Consider the following 26086-nt stretch of genomic DNA (forward strand, 5'->3'; position numbering starts at 1 on the left):
ATCACACCTGTCCACAATGCTGACTAAGGGAGACAAAACTGCTGGCTCAGCAACTCAGCTTCGGCTGCCGAAGCGCATGCAAAACCATGCAACATTCGGGGGCCGAACCTGAATTCGGAAGCCGAACATTGAGCACTTTCGGCGGCCGAACTTACCTTCGGCGGCCGAACGTGGCTCAGCTGCCTTGGGTCCTTTCAGCTCAAAACTTAATTCCATTTGCCTTTAACATAACACACACATCACAACACGTAGGAAAACATAACTCCTATCCTCCTATAGAATTCCGACACCCCGGATTCCACCGGACGACAGGAATTCCGATGCCGGATTCTAGCCGGGTATTACATTCTCCCCCCCTTAAAACCATTCGTCCTCGAATGAAACGAAAACAAAAAAACCGGAGGAAACTCACCTCAAAACAAATATGGATACTGCTGGAGCATAGACTCCCGCGTCTCCCAGGTGCACTCTTCTAGGTTATGGTGGTTCCATAGAACTTTCACCATCGGAATCCCCTTGTTTCTTAGCTGTCTGATCTGTGTGTCCAGAATCCGCACTGGCTGCTCTATATAGGTGAGATCTGTATGAATCTCCACCTCAGGCTCACTCAGAACCTGATTCGGATCTGACACAAACTGCCGTAGCATAGAAACATGAAATACCGGGTGAATCCTCTCCATAGAAGCAGGCAAATCTAGCTTATATGACACATTTCCGATCCTCTGCAAAATCTCAAAGGGTCCAATGTACCGTGGAGCTAATTTACCCTTCTTCCCAAAACGAACCACTCCTTTCATTGGAGACACTTTCAGCAATACCATATTACCCTCCTGAAACTCTAACTGCTTTCTGCGAACGTCTGCATAACTTTTCTGTCTACTCTGCGTGTCCTGATTCTATCTCTGATCACGGGCACTACTCGACTAGTAATCTCTACTAACTCTGGCCCTGCAAGAGCCTTCTCTCCTATCTCTTCCCAACAAACAGGGGATCTGCACTTCCTCCCATACAAAGCTTCATAAGGAGCCATCCCAATGCTAGCATGATGGCTGTTATTGTAGGCAAACTCCACCAAAGGTAGATGCTGCCTCCAAGAACCGCCAAAGTCTAACACACACAGTCGAAGCATATCCTCTATGGTCTGGATGGTCCTCTCTGACTGTCCATCAGTCTGTGGGTGGAAAGCAGTGCTAAACTCTAATCTCGTGCCCATCGCACTCTGCAGACTTCGCCAAAATCTAGAGGTAAACTGAGGTCCTCTATCTGACACTATCGACACTGGAACACCATGTAATCTTACTATTTCATCCAGATAGACCTGTGCCAACTTATCCACAGAATAGTTACTCCGAACTGGAAGAAAATGAGCAGATTTCGTGAGTCTGTCCACAATCACCCATATAGAGTCTATCCTGTTGGACGCTGCTGGTAAACCCACTACAAAATCCATGGCTATGTTCTCCCATTTCCACTCTGGAATCGGCAATGGGTTAAGCATTCCTGCTGGTTTCTGATGCTCTAGTTTCACCCTCTGGCAAACCTCACAGGCTGTCACAAATTGCGCTACCTCTTTCTTCATGGCTGGCCACCAATAGATCCTTTTCAGATCCTGATACATCTTGGTGGCTCCTGGGTGAACACTATACCTCGCATTATGAGCTTCCCTCATAATGTCTTCCTTCACACTGCCCCTATCTGGCACACAAAGTCGACTCCCATAACGAAGGATCCCTTTGCTGTCAAATCTGAACTCTGCACTGTTGCCTGACTGAACAGTCCTGGCAAGTTTCATCAACTCAGGGTCCTCATGCTGTCTCTGAGCTATCTGCTCTAGAAACACAGGTGTCACTCTCATCTGTGCTATCAACGCACCTGTACCAGACAACTCTAACTGTAATCCGTCGTCTAAGAGCTTATAAAGCTCCATCACAACTGGTCTCTGCTCTGCTGCTATATGGGATAAACTGCCTAGTGACTTCCGGCTTAGGGCGTCTGCCACAACATTCGCCTTACCCGGATGATACTGGATCTTACAATCATAATCACTGAGCAATTCTACCCATCTCCTCTGCCTCAAATTCAGCTCTCGCTGACTCAAGATGTACTGTAAACTCTTGTGATCAGTGAAGATCTCGCATTTCACCCCGTAGAGGTAATGCCGCCACATCTTAAGTGCAAAGATAACTGCTGCCATCTCTAGGTCATGGGTGGGGTAATTCAACTCGTGCTTCTTCAACTGTCTAGAAGCATAAGCTATCACCCTCTCGCTCTGCATCAATACACAACCCAATCCCACTCGAGATGCATCACAGAATACTGTGAAATCCTCATTACTGACAGGCAGAGCTAACACTGGTGCTGTTGTCAATCTCTTTTTGAGCTCTTCAAAGCTCTCTTCACATTGGTCTGACCAGACAAACTTCTGGTTCTTCTGAGTCAATTTGGTCATAGGAGCCGCTATCTTTGAGAAGTTCTGAACGAACCTCCTGTAGTAACCTGCCAGTCCCAGAAAGCTTTTAATCTCAGTCACTGTCGTGGGTCTGGGCCAGTTAGCTACAGCTTCTATCTTCTTGGGGTCTACCTCAATACCCTCTGCTGATACCACGTGTCCCAAGAAGGCAATGCTCCTCAACCAAAACTCACACTTCGAGAACTTGGCATACAAACCATGCTCTCTCAGTGTCTGCAAAATTATCCTCAGATGCTGGGCATGCTCCTCTGCATCTCTGGAATACACTAAAATATCATCGATGAACACAATGACAAAGTGATCCAGAAACTCACTGAAAACTCTGTTCATGAGATCCATGAATGCTGCAGGGGCGTTAGTTAACCCGAACGGCATCACTAAGAACTCATAATGCCCATATCTGGTTCTGAACGCTGTCTTAGGCACATCTGCCTCTCTGACTCTCAACTGATGATACCCGGATCTCAGATCTATTTTCGAAAACCAACCTGCTCCAGCTAGCTGGTCAAAGAGATCATCAATCCGAGGTAGCGGATATCTATTCTTGATAGTGACCTTGTTCAACTGTCTGTAGTCGATACAAAGTCTGAGGGATCCATCTTTCTTTCTGACAAAGAGCACTGGAGCACCCCAAGGTGAGGTACTAGGGCGGATGAAACCCTTATCTACCAAGTCCTGTAACTGCTTTTTTAACTCTTTTAACTCTGCTGGTGCCATCCTGTAGGGAGGAATAGAGATAGGTCTCGTACCTGGCAGCAAGTCAATTTCAAACCTTATCTCCCTATCAGGTGGGAGTCCTGGTAAATCGTCTGGGAACACATCGAGAAACTCTCGGACTACTGGGACTGTGGCTGGTTCCCTCACCTGACTGTCTAGCTCTCTCACATGAGCTAGAAACCCCTGACAACCCCTCCTAAGCAAACGACGAGCCTGAAGGGCTGAAATCATACCTCTGGGTGTACCTCTCCTGTCTCCTCTGAAGACACATGCTGACCCATCCTGGTCTCTAAGACTCACTATCTTCTCTCTACAATCCAAAGTAGCACTATATGTAGATAACCAATCCATCCCTAGAATGACATCAAAATCCGTCAAATCTAGAACCACAAGGTCAGCTGGAAGGTATCTACCCTCTATAAACACTGGACTGAAATGACAGACTGACACTGCCACTGATGGGTCACATTTAGGTCCACTGACCCAGAGAGGATACTCTAACTCAGAACTGATCAAACCCAATCTCTCTATGGCTCTCGAAGCAATAAAGGAATGAGAAGCACCGGGGTCCATCAGAGCATACACATCAGAACACCCAATGATGAGATTACCTGACACCACTGTGTTCGACGTGTTAGCCTCCTCCTGTGTCATTGTGAAAATCCGTGCTGGGGCTACCGGATTTCCACCTCGGGAACCTGCTGCTGAAGTAGAAGCTGCCCCTCTCCCTCTACCTCTACCACTACTCTGAGGCATGACTGGAGCTGCTGGCCGAACAACTGGCTGTACCACACTGCCTGAACTCATCTGCTGGGATGGTGCAAAAGTCACCTGCGGACAATTCCGAGCAATATGCCCTTCCTGTCCACAGCGAAAACAAGCTGTAGATCCCAACTGACAAACTCCTACATGTGGTCTTCCGCATCTTCTGCAGACTGGAGCTGTGCCAGAGCTTGAGCCACTACCTATTCCCAGACCTGACTTCACTTTATTCCAGAACTTACTCTTTGTTCCTTTTGCTCTATCCCATCTCTTGCTGCCTGACGTGCCTGTACTGGGGGCCTTAGAACCCGAAGCCTGTGCCTTTGACTGTTTCTGAATATTGGCACTAGCTTCCATTTTCCTGGCTGCGTCCACTATGGTGTGGAAACTCTCCTTTTCTGCTGGAAGAATCAAGGAAGCATACCTGGGATGCAATCTCATAGTATATCTCCTTGCCTTCTTCTGATCAGTATCATAGGCTTGACCCACATACTGAAGCAAATCCAGAAACTTATCTGTAAATTCATCAACACTCATTTCGTCTGTCTGTCTCAACTGTTCGAACTCTATGACTTTCATTTCCCGAGAACTGTCAGGAAAAGCCCACCCTGCAAACGCATTGGCGAACTCTCCCCATGACATGCTGTCCATTCTGGGTTCCACATAGTTCTTAAACCATTCTCTGGCTTTCTTGCATTTTAATGTGAAACCTGCCATCTCAATGGCTCTCCTATCATCTGCTCCCAATTCACTAGTTATCATCCTAACTGCTCTGAGGTAATCAAATGGATCATCTCCCGTGTTATATTTAGGAGCATCCAATTTCAAGTACTCCGTCATTTGCACTTTACCTCCAGATGAGCTAGGTTGATGTCTGTCACCAACAGGGGCTACTGGTTCTGGTGGTGGTACTGGTTCATTTGGCTCTGGCTGTGCTGCACTTGGATGGGTAGGGGAAGATGGATACATAGGATATGGTGGATAGTAAGGAGGATAAGGCATATAAGGCATGTAAGAAGGATATGGCACAAAACTAGAGTACTCCGACATACCTCCCATCGGATACTCTGGATAGCCAAAACCTGAGGTCTGAGCACCTCCCTGTGACTCTCCCATACCTTCCTCAAAACTGCCTATACCCATGCTATAATCTCTAGACTGATCAAGCTCCATAGCTTCCATCCTTTCCTCTGATCTTTCTCCCCTAACTGTTCCTCTTCTGCTCTCGTCTACAGACCTTCTCGGGTCTATTGACATACCTTCCCTGCTAGATCTCTGAGACCTTGCCCTTGGCAATGCAGGAGGACGAGCAGCTGGTCTCTCATTCTCTGGTGGGACTCCAGTCAATCGAGCTGATCGACGAGTTCCTCGCATCTTTACTCTCTGGAAAACAACACATAACATAGCACTTGAGCATATAAACAACACATAACAATAAGGCACATGCATAACTCATGGCATAAAACAGATAGGACGTAACACCCTATCCTAGTGGACATGCTTTCCTATTGTGCTTGACCACTCTCTATGAGCCCGACACTGTCTCTATAGGTCCGATCATGTGAACCTAGGGCTCTGATACCAATCTGTAACGACCCCAAAATGGACCGTCACCGGCGCTAGGATTCAGGTCAGCTTAAGGCCGCCAGAACCCGTAGCAAGCCTGCAATACTCTCTGTGCACCTGTAAAACTCATACATGATACATTTTCTGTGAAAATAAAAACTCTTTGCTGAACCAAGGCTTAACCTGTGCATGCACTATCTCTGTACTCTGTACTCTGTACTCTGTACGCTGTACTCTGTACCCCTGACTAGAGCTTGCTCTAGATGGGTTAATTCATACCTGTTAAGCCTGGTGATAAAATATATATACATATACAGATCATGTATGTAACAAAAGCTTTACAACACAACACAACTAAGGCAAGCACAACTCTAACGTTATACACAACTATAACATCTCTTTAAAAGTTACATGTCCACGCTATACTATTACAAGCTCTTTTACTCTTTCTGTACTCTGCTGAACTGTCCCTGTACACTGCCCACTGAACCTGCAAAACTGGGGTTAAGGGAGTGGGATGAGCTCTATAGCCCAGTGAGTAGAACAGTAAAACATCTCAGTAAAACATGATCTCATGGAATGCGTCATAACACAGACAAATCACATCAAGAGTAAACCTGTCACCACATAGTCCCAGTAACTCTGTGCCAGGGCGTAGAATCGAGCACCTGGTCTTCCTGTCATATATGTATATGTGTATATAACACCTCTGTACTTACCATTGCCAGGGCGTAGTCAAAGGCTCCTGGACTTTACTATATACCTGCCAGGGCGTAGTCAAAGGCTCCTGGTCTTTACTATACCTGCCAGGGCGTAGTCAAAGGCTCCTGGACTTCCTGTCTGTGACTATTGGATCATTCAGCATTTACCCACATCAACAACTAACTATGCAATGCAACATATTCGTGGATACTAATGCAATCAACCTATGGCATAATCATGATGCATGAGATATGCTAAAACATTCCATTAGTCAATTAAAAGAGTTAAGTTTCGTTCCACTCACCTCTGGCTAACTGGACCGACTAACTGAGCAGGCTCTGAACACTCTGGAGCAGTACTCACTGCTGCTCTCTCTGGTTCCTCTGGTCTGTACAGATACAGATAAATGCACATGAGGGACCAAACTAGCTTATGACCCACTCTAGTAAACTTCTCACAACTCCCCTTAAACTCACTTGAAACCTCATGCAAAGCATGCAAAGGAAGGCTGGACAGAACACTTTCGGCGGCAGGTTCGGCGGCCGAAAGTCTTCTCCAGAGACGAAACTCAAGCACCTTCGGCGGCACCTTCGGCGGCCGAAGTCTCCAAACAGAGCCGAACATGCAAAACTCGCGGGGGCAAGCTGTGGCAGCCTAAGCCACCATGCAAGAGGTTCGGCGGCCGAAGGACCCTTCGGCTGCCGAACTTGAGTTCATCCAGAACTCAGCCCGACGGCAAACCAAGCTCCTCCTTCCCTTCAACATCTCCAAACATGCATATATCAACTCCTCAACACTCATATACATAAGTATATGTTCACAGGGGTCCAAAACTATCTACTAACCCCAAACAACAAATCAAACATAACACATAAACATGTATACATCCATAAATCATCAAAACTACCATACTAACCTAAGCATGCATCTCTTTCCTTAACTTCCATAAAACCTTCAGAAAACACATACACAGGTTTAAGAGCATTACTTACCTCCTGTAACAAGAAGATGAACACTCTGAACCAAGGAAAATGAACCAACTCTCCTCAAACTCTCAAACTCTCATAAACTTAGCTTTTGCTTCACAACTTTCAAACTCTTTGGAACACAAGCTACCTCGTGCATGAGCTGCTCAAACTGAGCAAATAAAGCATGGGAGACGTGACCACCTTCTGGACATAATCTGGTGATCACACCTGTCCACAATGCTGACTAAGGGAGACAAAACTGCTGGCTCAGCAACTCAGCTTCGGCTGCCGAAGCGCATGCAAAACCATGCAACATTCGGGGGCCGAACCTGAATTCGGAAGCCGAACATTGAGCACTTTCGGCGGCCGAACTTACCTTCGGCGGCCGAACGTGGCTCAGCTGCCTTGGGTCCTTTCAGCTCAAAACTTAATTCCATTTGCCTTTAACATAACACACACATCACAACACGTAGGAAAACATAACTCCTATCCTCCTATAGAATTCCGACACCCCGGATTCCACCGGACGACAGGAATTCCGATGCCGGATTCTAACCGGGTATTACAGAACTAGTATCTCATGCTTGCCTTTATGGTCCCTTAGGCTCAGCAACACATGCTAATTTGTCGAGGTGGGAAACGAGAATTGTATTGGCTATAGGCCCCTCACTACAAAACAAACGTATTGTCCTCCCGAGTCTCGAAAAGCTAAAAAACTCGATGGAGGCATATTTTATATATGCTGTGCGGCTAACAAATTTGTAGAAAATTTTATGCATTGTCTGAACAAAAAGAAATCATCGAAAAGTCCAACATTTGCTTTAATATCTTAAATTCCATACACAAGTAGAGAGAGATCAAGTTGAAGCAAAAAATGATACAGTACTTCACAGTCTAGGCAAGTTTTTGCCATGGAGTGATGCATACAAACTACTTGCATATTAATTACAAGCTGGATAATCTTAGGATCTCATCACTCCTGTATCTAATGACTCCACCATTTGGTGTTTCATCAAGTCGATCTGCAAAAATTATTAGCAGAGAAGCTGGGCAGTTTAGTCCCAATGCATAGTAATAAATACATTTCACTGTAGAAGGATTCTATGACCATTTGGTGTTTCATCAAGTCGATCTGCAAAAACAATGAACTTTTGTTTTACACCCAAATCCCAACTCAATGCAAGAAAATAGAATTTTGAAGAAAAATAAAATCCCATATTATTAATGAGAAGGAGATTGGAGAGGCTGCTTCCATTTATTTTCTCAAGAACTTTTGAAACTGTAAAAAGATTAAATGTATTTTCTCATACTAACTTTTAGAACAGCGCTTTGATGGGAAATACATTCAGAAACATGCAGTTGTTATAATGCTAAGACTTGTGAGCACCCGTCTTAACTCCCATTTTTGTTTTTCATTCCCAAGCCCTTTAGAATAAAAATTACTCATAAATTTTTTATCTTGCAACGGTGCAGCTTTATATTTTGCTGAATAAGTATAAAATCAACTAATTAGAAGATCCAAAATCAATTCAAGTAGCCAATTATTGTTGTTCATGTTTAACATCCGATCATTTATACCCAATCATGTTTTCTTGTCAGTGAAATAAAAAAACAATAAACTTGATTTGGCTAAGGGCTGGGCTCGGATGAGATCAACCCTCCAAAAATAAGCGTATGCCACTTATCAGTAGCAAGCACACGGTATTCTTTAGTAAAAGGCGAAAGAATAGTTCGCTCTGTGCTTACTACATGGCTGCGTGGAAAGAAAATGGGACAGCTGCTAACTATATAGGAAGGTCGGTGTCATGCATGTCTGTCGGTTATCCACCGATGTGGGATTGCAGCAGCATTCTATGTGAACTTAAGAAACCTTTGCAGCATTTAGTTATGACGCCGAATTAATAATGGCTGCTGCTTGTTCTAGATATTTCTATTCATTTAGTTCTTTCTTTTCCATCTGCCTTGTAGGTCTATACATATGACCACAATACCTAGAAGCTCAAATCCTTGCTTGCATGCGTAATATCCTTTTAGCGTGTCCAAAATCATCAATTACAAAACCGATTTGTCACTTCCTCGTGCTTCAGGACTACCATGTTCAGTGGGGATTCAAAACATATCTTGCACAGCAGAAAGAATAAATAACGTTGCTTCCACTTCAGGTCAGCATGTTCCAATAGCTTGGGAATTGCTATTGACAGGGGCCCCGCGAACGCAGGCCCCCACTACCACAAATTATGCTCTTCCACTTGAGGAGACCTTAGGCAGATGCACCTTCTTAGTACAATGAAAGCCATCTACCTAGGCCATGAGTCTTCTCGATCAACCATAGACCCCATCCAGGTAAGTATGTTTACAAGTTAACATGAGCTTTCTATTTATATCTTAGGCTCATGTCATGTGTTTTATAAATTTTTGATTGGGGATTATTGTTTTCTTTGATTTTTCAGTTGTGATGACAAGGGAAAGGACAAGTTAGGCATTCTGATTGGAATTAACAGTTAGGAATAAATTTTTGCCATTTGAATTATTATTTTTAAGTAATAGGAAAAATAAAATTTTTCCATTCAAAGGCATTACATAAGAGAAGGCTGCTTTGATTGAGAAATATACAGCTGAAGAAAAAGAATAAGAGGAGAGTTCTTATCATGCATGTAAATGTTGAAATGAAGGAAAATATTTTTTTTAAAAAAAAATGATTTGTTTAGTTGATTCTTGTTTTTATTATTCTACTAAAGATATTTTGTTTATTTTTGCTATTTTTCTTTCCCTAATTCTAGTAAATGGAATCTGAGCTCCATATTAAGTGACTTGTTTCAAAAATCAGGCCTAAATGCAAAAGAAAGTTCATTTCTTGCATTTAGTTTTCTTCATTGCTTCTTTTATTTTGGATCTATATTACCATCTCAATTCAAGTGATTTTTTCAAAATCATAATCAAGAGTTCAAATTTTTGTTCAAGATGTAAATTTTTTACTTTTTTTTTTCTTACATTTCCTTCCATTTTGAAAATGAGAAACATGGGTTTCTTGGGTAAGTATAAATTGAAAATTTATTGAAAGAAGTAAAAGAAAATATTGATGAAGATAACCCAAACTAGAAAAGAAAATTACAAAAGGAGAAATATCAATAAAATGTTAAATGATCCTGCTCAGATTTAAAGCTAAAGTCAAATGTTGATGCAAAACTCCTCTCACAAAAACACCCAAGCAAAAATCAATTTAAAAAATGCCTCACGACCTGCAAAAATACAGGAACCCCAGACAAAAGTAGAGCATAATTCAAGGAGGAATGATTAATTCAAAATTTTAATAAAAAAATTATTCGTTTCATAATAATTTACTGACTTTTGAATTATGAGTGGATCATAACAGTAAAAAAAGTTAAATGAAAAATAGACCATGAACAATGCTGCAGACTCCTAATGAGATACAATCTATAAGGGGATTAAGAATGATTAAAAGTGAAGGGAAATAAGTTGACAACAAAACTTTTGAAGCTAAAGTTGGCGGGGTGCGCCAGGCCCAAGCAACAGTGCAACGCATGGGCGACGCTCAAGAGCCCCAATAGCAAGCTACTGTAACGGCCCCCCCCCCTAGAAAAATTAATTTAATATCATGTGAGCCGATGGCCCACGTATCAGATATTAAACTGATAAGAACAGATACTACACTTGATCTTAGCCAAAAGGCCGAGAAAGGTATGCTTAACAAGAAATCTCATGCTTCCTTTTATGCTCCTCAGTCTCAGCAACTCTTGCTAATTTGTCGAGGTGGGATACGAGAACTGTATTGCCTTTAGCCACCTCACTACAAAACAAACGTATTGTCCTTCCAAGTCTTGAAAAGCTAAAAAAACTCATTTAGTTGCCTCAGGAGGCATACTTCACGTATGCAGCTAATAAATTTGTAGAAAAAAATTGTGCATTGTCTGAACAAAAAGAAATAATCACAAAGTTCAACATATGCCTTAATATCTTTAGTTCCATACACAAGTGGAGAGAGATCAAGTTGAAGCAAGTAATGTTATAATAATATACTACTTGCATATTAATTACAAACTGGATAATCGTAGGATCTCATCACTCCTGTATCTAATGACTCTCCACCATTTTTGTTCTTAAAGTCTATGTGCAAAAACTATTAGCAGAGAAGCTGGGCAGTTTAGTCCCAATCCATAACAATGAATACATTTAACTGTAAAAGGATTCAATGAGCTATAACGTCCCGCATTTTTACTCCGCAGCGGGCATGGCTTAAAAAGTAAAAGAAGAAATATGATTGCTTGGCTTGGCTTGGCTTGGCTTGGCTTCTTGCAAGCATGTATTTTATTACGAAGCAGAAATATTGTGGATCCTTCAAGTTGTAATAAATCAGAAGATTTAAGTTCTCTTTTTCCTTTACTTGTTTTCTTTTTGCTAGTGAGGAATGGTATCAATTACTCTACAAACAATTTGGTCCTTGAAATATACGAGCGACAGACTTCAGTTAAAAACAATTGGCATTCAAAAGCATGCAAAACCCATCAAGATATCGAAAGAAAAAATGGAATAATATTATAACTAGTCTTGGATAAGGTCTGTGCTCTAGTGAGATCAGCCCTCCAAAAATAAACGCATGCCACATTTACGTTGCAAGCACACGATACATTTTAGCAAAAGGCGAAAAAATAGTTCACTTGGTTCTTAATACGTGGCTGCGTGAAAAGAAAATACGACAGCTGCTAAATATAAAGGAAGCTTGGTGTTGTGTTTGTTAGTTATCAACCGATGTGGGTTTGCATCATCATTCTATGTGAATTTAAGAAACATTTGCAGCATTAGTTATGCTGCTGAATTAATAATGGCTGCTTGTCCTGGATATTTCTGTTCATTTTGTTCTTTCTTTTCTAGCTGTCTGATAACATATAGCCCCAAAAAAAAAAAAAAAAAAAAAAAAAAGCTAAAATCTTGGCTTGCATTTGCGTATACATCGTTCAACTGTACAAACTGGCTCAGAGTAAAAGCATTAATCTTCTGTATCAACATATTTAATTATGTCCAATACTTGTTAATTATTGCAGGCCCCATGAACTTCTCTTCTTGGTTCTCTCAATCGATCATTCTTGTGATAATATTACAGTAGAATATTTTACATCATGATCATGTAGTTCTTTTACAAGAACCAAAATACAGATGGAACGTTAAACAAATTCAGCGAAGTACTTCATTTTTCTCGATTGTTCATGAAATCCTTTTAGCAATTTGCAAAACTTATCATTTTTTATATTAAATTCTATGATTTTGATATAAACAATTACTTTTTATTTGAATTTTGATTTTAAACATGTTTTGAGAAAAAAAATAAAAAGAGACTATTTTAGAGTTATTTCTAACTGGAAGGTAAGACTCTGCTCAAGACTGTGATCCAAATTCGACGAATAAATTTCAAAATTACTATTTCACTAACTATACAGAGTTTAAATACAATCAAATCAGGATTAAAATAAGAGTTATCGATATATGAGCAGTAGATTTATTTTATTTTTTAATTTAAATTATAAATAGTTATTTTTTTATTTGAAAAAAACTATATAAAGGCTAGTCTATAAGTAGAAAACATATTTTATCTCTTTCTCTTCTTTCTCATTTTCTTCTTTTCGGTCTCTTATAGTCAAACCCCTTCTCCTTCTTTTTTTATTTTCTACAATTTTATTATGATTTTTAGAGATTAAAATTTTTTATTCAATTAATCAAGTTGTGAGATTTTATTCTTAATTTTTATTCGTCTCAATTTCTATTTTTAATTAATTTTTATTTTTGAGAAATACTGTCTTTATTGTTGTCCTTTAGAAATTAAAAAGGTATTTTGAATTCTCTAAAAAAACAACATACTGCTAATTAGTCTAAATAAATATATAATTATCTAATTGGTTTGATACAAGTAGCGATTAACATATTTAGTTTAACATATTTGGTTTAAATAATTCGCTTGCATTATTATAAAGTTTGAGTTCTTTTTTTCTTAAAACAATCAATTAATTAAATTTATATATTTGATGGATTATTAATTAACTGAAATTAATTTAAGCATTATACGAATTAATTTAATTTTAAAAAAAATTAAATTTAATGGGATTGACGTATTTGAACACTGTAATTAAACCAAATAACGGACGATAATTAAATAATGGACAATTCAATTAACCAACTTTTTAATTAATGATAACCACAAACCAACCAACTTTGATTATTTTGATTTGATTATTTGTTTCATGTAATTGCATTATTTTATTCCATTTTTAATTTATTCTTAAAATCAATTTCTCGATAACAAGATCGACTCGACGTAAGTCATCATATCCAAAACTATCAATTTCTCCGAATCCAATTTCTATCAATTTCTCCAAATCCAATTTGTCACTTACTAATGGTTCAATGGTTCAGGATTAGCATGTAGTGGGGCATCTGGTTGATAAAAGCATTGGATTAGCAAAGAGAAAGTAACCCCCAACACCCTTCCATGTAGTAGTCATTGTCACTACAAAGATGAAAGAGAACAACTAGCATTTTGCAGGTCGTATTATAGACCAAATCTTGCAAAGCAAAAAGCAGAAACCTTTGCCTCTACATCAAGTGGGCAAGTTACAAAAGCTTGGGAATCGATATTGACAGGGGCCGCGCGAACGCAGGCCCCTACTACCATAAATTATGACGTAGGCTCTCCCACTTGAGGAGACCTTAGGCAGATACACCTTCCTAGTGCAATGAAAGCCATCTACCTAGGCCATGAGTCTTATTGATCACTCATTGACCCCGTCCAGGTAAGTATGTTAGAAAGGTTGTGTGAGATTTCTATTTATATCTTAGACTCATATCATGTATTTCATAAATTTTAGATGTGGGATTAAAATTTATTCTAATTTATAGTCATTATGAAAAGAGAAAGGACAAGTTGGGTATTCATTTTTGCCATCTAGAGGATCATCTTTTAAGTAATAGGAACATAAAATTTTAGACTGCTTTGATTGAGAAATATAGAGTAGAAGAAAAATAATAAGAGTCCTTATCATGCATATGTAAATGTTGAAAATGAAGAAGGAAAATATTTTTTTTTTTTAAAATATTGATTTGTTTGGTCGATTAATTCTACAATAAATGTTTTATTTATTTTGCTATTTTTCTCTCTCTAATACTAATAAATGGTATGAGAGCTCCATATTATTAAGTGACTTGTTTCAAAAATCATGTCTACATGCTTTTTTCAATTTTTTAAAACAAAGTTCATTTCTTGCATTTGTTTTTCTTCATTGCTTCTTTTATTTTTTATCTATATTACTATCTCAATTCAAGTGATTTTTTTTTAAATCATGATAAAGAGTTCTTGGGTAAGTATAAATAATCTAATATAGTAAAATGTGTTGAAAGGGGTAAAAGAAAATATTGATGAACATAAACCCAAACTAGAGAAACAAATTACAAAATGAGAAAAAGTCAATAAAAGGCTAACCCAGGATCCTATACTCAGATTTAAAGCTAAAGTCAAATGTTGATGAAAAACCTCTCATACAAAGACACCCAAGCAAAAATCGATTAAAGAAAGGCCACAAAACATCTTGTCTTAATCCACCCATTTTAGCCAAAGAAACTGCAAGCATATTGGACTTGCAAAAATAAAGCCAGCCTAGACAAAGTAGCTGCTGCATCTGTGGCATAATTCAAAGATTGATTCATCGGTGAGTTAAAAAAAAATGACATTATTTGGAAAAAAGCTTGAATTCAAAATTCGTATTATGTTGCAGCTTAATGAGATGCAATCTATTAAGAATTATCATTATCAAAGTTTAAAAAGAGCTAATAAGATGAAAACTAAATAAAGATTATGAGCTAGAATTGGTAGGGTGCGCCAGGCCCAAGCAATAGTGCAAGGCATGGACGACGCTCAAGAGCCCCAGTAGCAAGCTACTGTAACGGGCTCTCCCCCTTAAAAATTAATTTAATATCGTGTGAGCCGATGGCTCACGTATCAGATATTAAACTGATAAGAACAGATACTACACTTGATCTTAGCCAAAAGGCCGAGAAAGGTATGCTTAACCAAGTATCTCATGCTTGCTTTTATGGTCCCTTAGTCTCAGCAACACATGCTAATTTGTCGAGGTGGGAAACGAGAATTGTATTGGCTATAGGCCCCTCACTACAAAACAAACGTATTGTCCTTCCGAATCTCGAAAAGCTAAAAAACTCGATAAGTTGTATCAGATGGAGGCATATTTTATATATGCTGTGCGGCTAACAAATTTGTAGAAAATTTTATGCATTGTCTGAACAAAAAGGAATCATCGCAAATTTCAACATTTGCTTTAATATCTTAAATTCCATACACAAGTAGAGAGAGATCAAGTTGAAGCAAATAATGATATAGTACTTGACAGTCTAGGCAAGTTTTTGCCATGGAGTGATGCATATACAAACTACTTGCATATTAATTACAAACTGGATAATCTTAGGATCTCATCACTCGTGTATCTAATGACTCCATCATTTGGTGTTTCATCAAGTCCATCTGCAAAAATTATTAGCAGAGAAGCTGGGCAGTTTAGTCCCAATGCATAGTAATAAATACATTTCACTGTAAAAGGATTCTATGACTACAACATCCTGCGCTGAGTCCCGCACTTTTACTCCTCAGCTTGCATGGCTTTAAATGTAAAATGAAGAAAGAGAAATTGCTCGGCTGCTAGCCAGCAAGATTCTTGTTTTTCTTTCTGCTAGTGAAGAATGGTATCAACTACTCTCTAAAGATTCAGGCCGTTAATATATACTAGCAAAAGACTTCAGATGTAACACTTGGCATTCAAGAATCCATTAGTACTCTGAGAGAAAAAGTGGAATAAAATTATAACTGCTGTTGGACAAGGGCTGTACTCTGGTGAGATTAGCCCTCCAAAAATAAGCTTATGCCACAGTTAGGTGGCAAGCACACGGTATTCTTTAGTAAAAGGCGAAAGAATAGTTCGCTTTGTGCTTACCACATGGCTCAGTGAGTTCAAAAAACGATGGCTACGAGTCATATAGGAAGGTTGGTGTCTTGTCTGTTAGTTATAAACCGATGTGGGACTGTGTCAACATAAATGGACATATGCTGAATTGACTCAACATCTTCATAACATGTCCTTAGATATTTCAGTTCATGTTAGGCTATATATATTATATATTATAAATATATGAAGTTTACAAAGCTTATTATAGGTCTCATGAACTTCTCTTCATTCTTTGAATTTTTAAACTCTCGAATCCTACTTGTGATATATTCAACTAAAAAATTTCGAAAGTAATGAAAGGGAAGTGCTACTTTTCATTGCATTATTTTATATTTATTCTTCATTTAAAAGAGAAAAAAAAAGCATTAAACGAATCCATATAACTTAAAGGAAACCATTTTATTTTATTAATTACTATTTTACAATAATTTTCCAGAAAAAATATTTTATTCAAATCTATTTACGGAGTACTCAATAAAATAGTTACATAAATATATAGTATGATCAAACTCAAATCAATCTAAAATCTATAATATTGAGTAAAAAAATCATAATAAAAGCTCTCTTATTAAGAAATGAGTTGCTTTTCATTAGCTTGTCTTAATTTAAGAAGAGATATACCTTTCTCCGAGAGAAAAATAGTTTACAATCTAATAGTATTCTTCAATTTAGTGGTTTTTTTTTGTAAAAAAGTAAAAAAAAAAATAGACAATTGAATTCAAAAACTAACTAAATTTAGTGAATAATAACCAATAAATCTATAAGTAGGATCAAAATATGTGATCGCCTGAAAATATTGGTATACGAGACCGAGCTAATGGACGTGAGTAGTATTGAATGAGCTTAGTTAATGAAGAGAGTAATAGTTTTGTATTTGAAGTTTTTAAAATTTAGAGTCATAAAAAGAATTATAAAGTTGAAGGAGACAAATTATAAATTGTGTTTTTTAATGAGGATAGAATTTTCATACTCTCATCCATATGAATACGACTGATAAATGGTTTTTTAGGTAAAATAACTATATTTTAAATATAGACTTATCAATCAATTTATTAATAATAAATAGTTTACTCATTTAATATTTAATCCGTTAAAATTATATGCTTTCTGATACGTATCAAATCAGGACAGTTAAGATATTGTCCATTCAATCATTGAGATTCAAAAACCAAAGTGTCTTGATCTTCTTTTACCAACCCGATTTACCCATCTCATGCGATAATTCTAGTATGATCTCTCCCACATCTCTGTAGTAGAGTACACGTAGTTCAGAGTTATATAAACTTACTAGTAAGATAGTCTAAAGCCAAGCCAATTTCGAGACCATTCCTCAATCTTAAGCATCTATTTTTGTTGGAATTAAAACCATAATTTTAATCGGTTTGCGGTTGTAACCTAATTAATCGAGACAAAAAAAAAATTATTTTAATTAATAAACTAAATAAAAATATTTAATAATATTAATTTTATTTATAAAAATGATAAATATACCTTATTACAGTTAAATAATGCTTATAAATTTAATATTATTGATAAAATCAAAAAATAAAAATAATTATGAATAAAATTATAATTAAATATATTAGTTAATAAAATTATAACTTTTTTATACAAGAAGAGGGAAAGTATCGCAGATTGAAGCAGAAATAGTCACTGGAAGTCTGGAACAACTCTTAAAGAAGCGACTCCTTGCAATCCTAACTATAAGGACTTCATGCAAATCACTCTGAAGGAGATGTCAACCAGTGTAACCCCACAGAAGCAGACACAACAAAATAGAAAGCCGATCAGCTACTTTATTCTCCTCTCTTAGCAATGATGAAACTCTAACTGCCAAGGTCTATGAGCCGTTTCTCTGACTGCAACAGCAGGTTGCAAAACCTCAAATTTTCATCATTCTTTTCACATAAATATATGCTGGATTAATATGGCTGCTTGTCCTAATATTTCTATTCATTTTGTTCTTTCTCTTCTGTACCACAATATCTAGAAGCTAAAATCCTTCCTTGCATTTGCATATATATAGTTCAACCGTACAAAATGGCTTAAGATTAAAGGCAATAGTTTTCTATGTAACAATATATTTCATTATGTCCAACATTTGTTAAGGCCTCACGAGCTTTTATTTTTGGTTATTTTTTTGTTCTCTTGATTCATTCTTGTGACAATATTAAAGTAGAATGTTTTACACCACGTAAATATAAAGAAAAATTAAGTAGAGAACAAAATCTTGGAATGAACTGTTGACAGGGACCGCGCAAAAGCAGGTCCCCACTACCCCAAATTATGACGCAGGCTCTCCCACTTGAGGAGACCTTAGGTAGATGCACCTTCTGAGAGCAATGAAAGCAGCTGGCTTGCATTGCATAATTCAAAGATTTCTTTTTTTGCCAATAATTTAAGGAGTTATTTATTAGTTAATTAAGAAAAAATGATATTTTCTGGAGGAATGATTAGATTCAAAATTCCAACAAAAATTTTGTTATGTTGCTGCAGAATCTTATTGAGATACAATCTATTAAGAACTAAGATTAAGAATGATTAAAAGTAAAGGGAAATAAGTTGACAACAAAGATTTTGAAGCTAGTGTTGGTGGGGTGCGCCAGGCCCAAGCAGTAGTGCAACGCATGGGCGACAGTCCAGAGCCCCAGTAGCAAGCTACTGTAAGGGGCTCTCCCCTAAAAAAATTAATTTAATATCATGTGAGCCGATGGCCCACGTATCAGATATTAAACTGATAAGAACAGATACTACACTTGATCTTAGCCAAAAGGCCGAGAAAGGTATGCTTGATTTAGTTTCTCATGTTATTTTTTATGCTTCCTCAGTCTCAGCAACTCTCGCTAATTTTGCGATGTGGGATACGAGAACTGTATTGGCTTTAGTCCCCTCACTAAAAAACAAACTTATTGTCCTTTCAAGGCCTGAAAACTTAAAAACTCAATTGGTTGTATCAAAAGGAGACGTAGTTTACACATGCTATGCAGCTAATAAATTTGTAGAAAAATTTATGCATTGTCTGACCAAAAAGAAACCATCACAAAGTTCAACATTATTAATATCTTAAATTCCATACAAAGGGGGAGAGAGAGAGAGAGAACAAGTTGAAGCAAATAAGGATACAGTATTTCACAGTCTAGGTAATTTTTAAGCCAGAGTTATGCATATAAACTACTTGCATATGAATTACAAACTAGATAATCGTAGAGGATCTCATCACTCGTGTATCTAATGACTTCCCATCATTTGACGTTTCATCAAGTCGATCTGCAAAAACTATTAGCAGAGAAGCTGGGCAGTTTAATTCCAATGCATAATAATAAATAAATTTAACTGTAAAAGGATTCAACGCACATTTATTCCGCGGCGCGCTTAGCTTCAGAAGTAAAATAACGAGATATGAAATAATTCAGATCCTTCGAGCTGTGACAGATCATAAGTTCCTTTTTTCCTTCTTAACTGGTATAACATGTTTAGAAGAGAAGTGAAAATAAGATTAATACTAGTCTTGGGTAAGAGCTGTAATCTAGTAAGATTAGCCCTCCAAAAATAAGCGTATGCCACAGTTAAGTAGCAAGCACACGGTATTCTTTAGTAAAAGGCAAAAGAATAGTTCGCTATGTGCTTACCACATAGCTCCGTAACTAAGCAATGCGACAGCTACTACTGTTATAGGAAGGCCGGTGTCATGAGTGTTGGTTATAATTCGATGTGGGACTTCGTCAAAATTAAATGTACAATTAGCAAAAAGTATGCAGCATGTAGTTATGTATAATTCTGACCAATTAAGTATGCAGCATGTAGTTATAATTCTGACCAATTATGGCGAGGCTTCAAGCTTCCAAAAACCATAATTAGAACTTTGTAACACATTTCAACAAGGTTTCGACTTTTTATATACTCAGCATTGCGTTTTTACTGGTGAAGTTATGGCAAAAACTTGGATTGATGAGTTAGTCATTAGTTCTTTAAATGAATGGAGAGCCCATGAATTTACCCAAAAAATAATTTAATTTTTAATTTAAACAAAAATAAGTTCCAGTTTTAACTTTAAGACTCTTCCCCGCCGCGAAAAGACAAAAAGATCAGCAACTCCACCATGCACTCCAAAGGCTCATCTCTCATACACATCGACAATCTAACACATTTATATCTAGAAAAAGCCTAATTCATTATTATATTTATCAAATCAGTAAATTATTTTAAAATTTTATAGTGAAAATATTTCAAATTTTAAATCTTTTTTATGAAAATATTTCAAATTTTAAATAATTTTAATAATAATTTTAAAAAAGACACATAATATGCTACAATCAGTTTAATACCTTATATATCATTGTTTGTCCCATCGCAGGAGGTTTGAAAAGAATAAATAAACTGCATAACGCATTTGATGATCGCTGAGTTTCTAACATCTGGATTAAGATCGAATTTCAGAAAAAGAGATAGATCTAAAATAGGCCGATCCATCCGAACGCCATCTAACATACGATTGAAGCAGGTCAGGCTGATTAAAAATTCAGACCTGAGAGTCTAGCTTGTTTGATGTGACAGAAAGTAGAAGAGCAGGCCCAACTATACTGTGGTTCTATCAGCACGCACGTCGAAAAAAAATTAAATAGCCGTATGACGAGAATTGACAAACAAATACTCTCCGTGACTCTGTATAACAGAAACAGTTAACTAGAATATATGAGAAAAAAGAGTAAAATAGAAAATCGTGACTCTCCAAACTAAGTTTATACATATTTTTAAAAATCTTAATTTCACTATTAAATTATAATATTATCTGTATAGATATATAATTTTTTATTTAAATTCAGAAACTGAATTCAACATATGGATTTAATTTAATAATTTGATTGTTTTAATTTAAACAAATTGACTATTAATGATTTTTATAATTTTTTATTAACCGGTTCAGTTAATAATATACTCTTGTAATACAATTATATATCAAAATTAAAATAATATTTTTATTCAAGTAGAAAAAATATTTATGAGAAGGAATATTTTGTAATTTCTTAAAATTCTAAATATATATAAAAAGTAAAAATTAAATCTCTTAAATTAGGGAGGAGTAGGTGAACAAAGCGTGGTGTGATATGAAATTATGAATGAATCATAGCGTCACCATCCAAGCCAGATAAAAAAATTGTCAACTCAGCCATATTCGAGAAGAAGATGAACCTGACGCAAGTATTTGACATATGGATAATATAAACGGCATCGTTATACTCTCTTTGGTTTTAAAATCTTTATTGCTTTCATCTAATTTGTGCTCTTTCCTTCATTAGAACTCATCAAATTTCTAATCTTTCTTTGCAGAAAAAAGACTAAACAAATCAACAACCACCTTTCTTTTCCTTCTTTAAAATTAAAAGGTTGAAAATTTTATGGTTCATAAAAATTTTAATCAATCTTCATCCTCAAGTTAGTTTTTGAGATTAAATTAGATATATTAATGTCTATTTTCTTAATTCAAGTATCATAATTTCTCATTAATTTTATTTTTTTAATATTTTTATTCTTATTGATCAATATTGTACCCCTTTAAAACTTAACTATTATATTTATTATTAATTATATTTAAAAATATAAATGTCATTATTTAATTAAATATAAATATTGTTATTTAAATATTAAACACTAAATATTTTTATGTCCACCATGGTCGCATATGCAAGATGACTCATGCCTTAATTTGACATTATGAAATTATATCTATTACGCTAATTAAATTTTATATATCTGACGTAACTGAAATAAAATTATATTGCGATTAATCAATTTAAAAAAAATGCGAGGTAATTAATGTTTATAACAGTCACTCCAACGCTTAAATAAGTGAAATTAAAGTAATCAGTGAAATTAAAGTAAAAGGCAAGAGTAATGAATTATTTTAAATTCAAGAGTAGTTGTATCAAAATATGTATATTTATTTTTATATTCATTTATTTTGATAATGTAAAACGATGGAGTTGATTAGCATATTTTCTGAAAATTTGATTAGTTGGTGAATATAGGATTTCACGATTATAGATGCGGGACGAGGTATAAGCTGCTAGATTCCATGCTAAATGTGCAACGAGTATCTCACATACAATTGCAACGAGTATCTCGCATACAATTGTTAAGTCATGATCGAATTTTCGGATATTGTGTTAAATTTGCGACGTATTCGTCGAAACTAAATCGGATACAATTGTTAAGTTATGACCGAATTCTACGCTACACCTCTCAAATAGTCTTTTTTTCGTAAATTCATTAGCTCTGCACAATTTTTTTAATTTAGGGTGATTTTAATATTAATCGAAATAATCTGACTCAAATTGATCCAAATAATTTTTAGACTCACTTTCTATTTAGTTCAAAATGATTAATTCAAATTATTTAATAGTTTCATACTAATTATTATATATAATTTTGATTTTCTGTAAACTGTGGATGTGAATGCGGTAAGTCTCACAATTTAAATATATCAACTATTTATAAGTATATTAAATTTTATATTTAAAATTTTAATTATAAATAACTAGTTCCAATAACTATTTTTTTAAAGAAATGGAAAAAAAAATATATATATATATAGGAAGAAGAAAGAAAGAGATGTTTTTTTTTCTTTTAAGTGTTTGAAAGATGATATTTTTCTTTTCATTTGATAATTAAAATGCAGTTGAAAAAAAAAATAAATTCCCATTTAATTCTTTGCTTCTTGTCATCTACTAATTACAAGTCAGCTTTTTTCCTATAATAATTAGTGTATAATTTTTTTGGTGTAATTAATTTTGAAATTAGACTTCACAATCCTTTATTAGTTATATCTTTTATATATTTTATTTATAACCAATTTTACATTTTGGATGCACTTATTAATTTAAGTCAAATTACTTTTGTTTCTTACACGCAAATAAAATAAGTCATAACATTAGTAAAGCATCTCACTTTTATTACGCCTTCTATATCATGTCATTCATGCCTTAAATGTTTTTTAATTTAAAATATATTTAAAAAATTACATTTAATTATTAAGATGTGATAAAATTTTTCTATGTGAACTCTCATATATTTAATCTGATGACAAGTTCATCTGAATAAATTGAAGAGGTTTTAGGTTCTATTTTTATAATTTTCAATCTTTATTTTTTAAAAAAAATTTAATTTATAAAAAATTTTTAAAATTTTCGGTGAAAATTTTTTTACATTTAAATTATATTTAAAACTTTTTTGAATTGAATTTTAATTGTAAAAAATAAAAAAGTAATGAAGAAGAGAAGTGGAAATTATTATAAAATTATAATTTATCGCTATAATATAATTATTATATATAAAATTATTTCTCGACCTCCAAAATATAACTTGAATTTCAATAACTCCGGGCTCCAGCTTCAAATTAATATTAATACCACACGCAAGTGAAGTTAGAAAAATACGAAAACAAGTTAACACAGCTAACGGTTTGGACGTCAACATTTCCATCGATAAAATTTATTTCATATATTAATTTTTTAATTAAATTTTAAATATCGGTAAAATATTAAAAATTAATACTAAATACTTGTTATTAATTATTTTTTATTTTTTTATCTTTTTCTGACATATGCAGCTTATAATCAATGTATGATATGAATAATAATAGATAAATTAAATATTTGAATTAAACTTTACACAATATTAATTAAAATATACCAAATGAATGTGTTAAATCATTAAAAAAATTTAGCAGAAATATTTAATTTAATATTATAAAACTTATTTTTATAAATTGTAAATAATTGTATTTTTACAAAAAAAATTATTTTATATTTAAAATTTACTTATTCAATTAATTTAAATTTACACTAATTCAAAAACTCCCACTTAAATGAAAATTAATGCAAGTCATTGGCTTCTGTTTTTCTTTTTCCCCAAATTTATATTACTTAAAGGATTAAAGAAACGCATGCAGCTGCCTTTAATTAATTAACTCAACATCACCACCATCATATATTTATATATATATATGATGATCATCCATTGTTTTTGCAGAAAACCTTCAAAAGGAGCAACCTCAGTTCCATTAGGAGATGCCAAAGAAACTGCAAAAGTCCCTCCAAGCTTGCCTCTCTAAGATCAAAAACCCTACTCCTCCTTCCATGTCTTCTTCTAAAAACTGGGTTTTTTCAGGCTGCAAAAGCCCCAAGACTCCTTCTTTTGCCACTGAGCGTACCCTCAACGAGGGACGCAACAGGGACGGTGCAGCGACGCTCTCTGATATCGATCGTTTCCTCTTTGAGAATTTTAAGTCTCTTTATATCAAAAACGAGGATGAAGATCGTCATCGCCAAACGAAGAGAGGTCAAGGTGAAGAAAAAGAAGAAGATGGAGATTGTGCTCGAGTTCAAAGTCCTCTGGGGGTATTTTATTATGATGAATCCCCTAGGTTGTTCGACATACCGCCGGACCTTTGTGGGTCACACCGGTTTTTTGTTACTGCCAGCTCGTCCAGCTCGCTCATCGAGGAGGCTCGGTTGAGTCTGACTGCCACATCCGAAGAAGGAGAGTCGAGTTCAAGCTCGAACAGCAATACCATAATCGACTCAACAAAGAAATGTAATTCTAACAGCACTGACGTAAAAAACATAAACGTTGCTCTTCCCGACGACTGCATCACAGTAATAAAGTACTCTAAGAATCCAAATGACGACTTTCGACAATCTATGCAAGAAATGGTGAAAGCAAGATTACAGCAGAAGGAAAAGATTGACTGGGATTTCATGGAAGAGCTTCTATTCAGTTACTTGGACTTAAACGACAAGAAATCACACAAGTTCATACTGAGTGCTTTCGTGGATCTTATTGTGGATATGCGTCAACGTTCATACAAAATCCCGGCAAAGTCACGGAGGAGCTGTAGAATTGCGAGGGAGAGGATCAGGAGGAGGAAATTGAGGAATGTTACGTAAGATTTTGGTTATGCTGTGTTTTTGGACTCATCTGCCTTAGGCCTCACATGCAATATGCATTATTTATTTGTGGATCAGTAAATTTCGAGACCAAAAATACTTAGTTTAAGAATTGAGATTTGTAATATTGTGGTATTTGGTGAGAGATGGCGGATGCTTAGGGGTGGTGTTTGTCTGTTGCTTGTTCCCTGCAGGTGATTCTGGATGGCATATATTAAGAGATTATTATCTCAATTCTAAACCAATCGTCTAAATTTGTTAAGTTTTACGAGGGTTTTTATTTATTTATTTATTAAAATCCCCTTCAAGTTTCATCTAATTTCATATGAATATATATTATACTGTAGTTTTCAAGATCCATCTGGTCAATGAACTTGCAATTGGAAATTAGAAAGGAGACAAAGAAGATACCGAGAATTAGCATTAAACAGAACTGAAAGACGGCCTAATTGATCATTTAATACACAGAAGTTTGTTGTTTTGCATATACCCTGCTTTTAAAGCTTTTAGAGCATCCGAACGAGGAATCGGTGGGCTAAAAACGTTTTCTTTATCCTTCTGTTTAAAATTAAAAATTTCATAACAATTTAATATAATTAATTTATTTTTTAATAATTTTATTATTTAAAATTAAAAAAATTAATTTTTTAGACTTTAAAAAAATTAAAATCTTGCATATGTTTTTTTATAAATAAATCATCTCAAATAATGGGTGATGATTTGAAATTCAGAGAATAAAATTTTCAGTATGAGTGTTAAGTTTAACCGGAGAAGAAGTTGTTCCTCTCCTTTTATTCATTTTTCTTTTAATTGCTAGTGACGTCTAACGATTTCTATATTATAGTGTCACATGTCTCTGTCACTCAGGTTCGTAATCTATACATACGAATACGAATGTGTTAGAGCCCCTCCCCACTCCAGGTGACCATTTAATTT

At 35.6% G+C, this 26086-nt stretch overlaps 1 protein-coding gene and 10 non-coding genes across 11 annotated transcripts; 1 reads left to right on the top strand and 10 right to left on the bottom strand.

The window, feature by feature from the left end:
* Nucleotides 1-8824: 8824 nt before the first annotated feature.
* On the bottom strand, nt 8825-8940 carry LOC122725200. Its single transcript, XR_006352673.1, has one exon. It is a non-coding gene; the product is annotated as a U5 spliceosomal RNA (small nuclear RNA).
* Nucleotides 8941-9382: 442 nt separating this feature from the next.
* On the bottom strand, nt 9383-9536 carry LOC122725226. The gene has a single exon (XR_006352696.1). It is a non-coding gene; the product is annotated as a U1 spliceosomal RNA (small nuclear RNA).
* A 1156-nt stretch (nt 9537-10692) lies between these two features.
* LOC122725198 lies at nt 10693-10888 on the bottom strand. Its single transcript, XR_006352671.1, has one exon. It is a non-coding gene; the product is annotated as a U2 spliceosomal RNA (small nuclear RNA).
* An 876-nt stretch (nt 10889-11764) lies between these two features.
* LOC122725208 lies at nt 11765-11881 on the bottom strand. The gene has a single exon (XR_006352680.1). It is a non-coding gene; the product is annotated as a U5 spliceosomal RNA (small nuclear RNA).
* A 1951-nt stretch (nt 11882-13832) lies between these two features.
* LOC122725193 lies at nt 13833-13993 on the bottom strand. The gene has a single exon (XR_006352666.1). It is a non-coding gene; the product is annotated as a U1 spliceosomal RNA (small nuclear RNA).
* Nucleotides 13994-15057: 1064 nt separating this feature from the next.
* On the bottom strand, nt 15058-15252 carry LOC122725195. Its single transcript, XR_006352668.1, has one exon. It is a non-coding gene; the product is annotated as a U2 spliceosomal RNA (small nuclear RNA).
* An 833-nt stretch (nt 15253-16085) lies between these two features.
* Nucleotides 16086-16202, bottom strand: LOC122725202. Its single transcript, XR_006352675.1, has one exon. It is a non-coding gene; the product is annotated as a U5 spliceosomal RNA (small nuclear RNA).
* A 2249-nt stretch (nt 16203-18451) lies between these two features.
* LOC122725194 lies at nt 18452-18611 on the bottom strand. The gene has a single exon (XR_006352667.1). It is a non-coding gene; the product is annotated as a U1 spliceosomal RNA (small nuclear RNA).
* A 186-nt stretch (nt 18612-18797) lies between these two features.
* On the bottom strand, nt 18798-18992 carry LOC122725197. Its single transcript, XR_006352670.1, has one exon. It is a non-coding gene; the product is annotated as a U2 spliceosomal RNA (small nuclear RNA).
* A 734-nt stretch (nt 18993-19726) lies between these two features.
* On the bottom strand, nt 19727-19843 carry LOC122725203. Its single transcript, XR_006352676.1, has one exon. It is a non-coding gene; the product is annotated as a U5 spliceosomal RNA (small nuclear RNA).
* Nucleotides 19844-24147: 4304 nt separating this feature from the next.
* Nucleotides 24148-25476, top strand: LOC110627173 (transcription repressor OFP14). The gene has a single exon (XM_021773437.2). The coding sequence runs from the start codon at nt 24272-24274 to the stop codon at nt 25148-25150; it is 879 nt and encodes a 292-aa protein (XP_021629129.1). The 5' UTR covers nt 24148-24271; the 3' UTR covers nt 25151-25476.
* Nucleotides 25477-26086: the final 610 nt, after the last annotated feature.

Source organism: Manihot esculenta, chromosome 11, assembly GCF_001659605.2.
Source record: "Manihot esculenta cultivar AM560-2 chromosome 11, M.esculenta_v8, whole genome shotgun sequence".
In the NCBI taxonomy this organism is placed as follows: domain Eukaryota; kingdom Viridiplantae; phylum Streptophyta; class Magnoliopsida; order Malpighiales; family Euphorbiaceae; genus Manihot; species Manihot esculenta.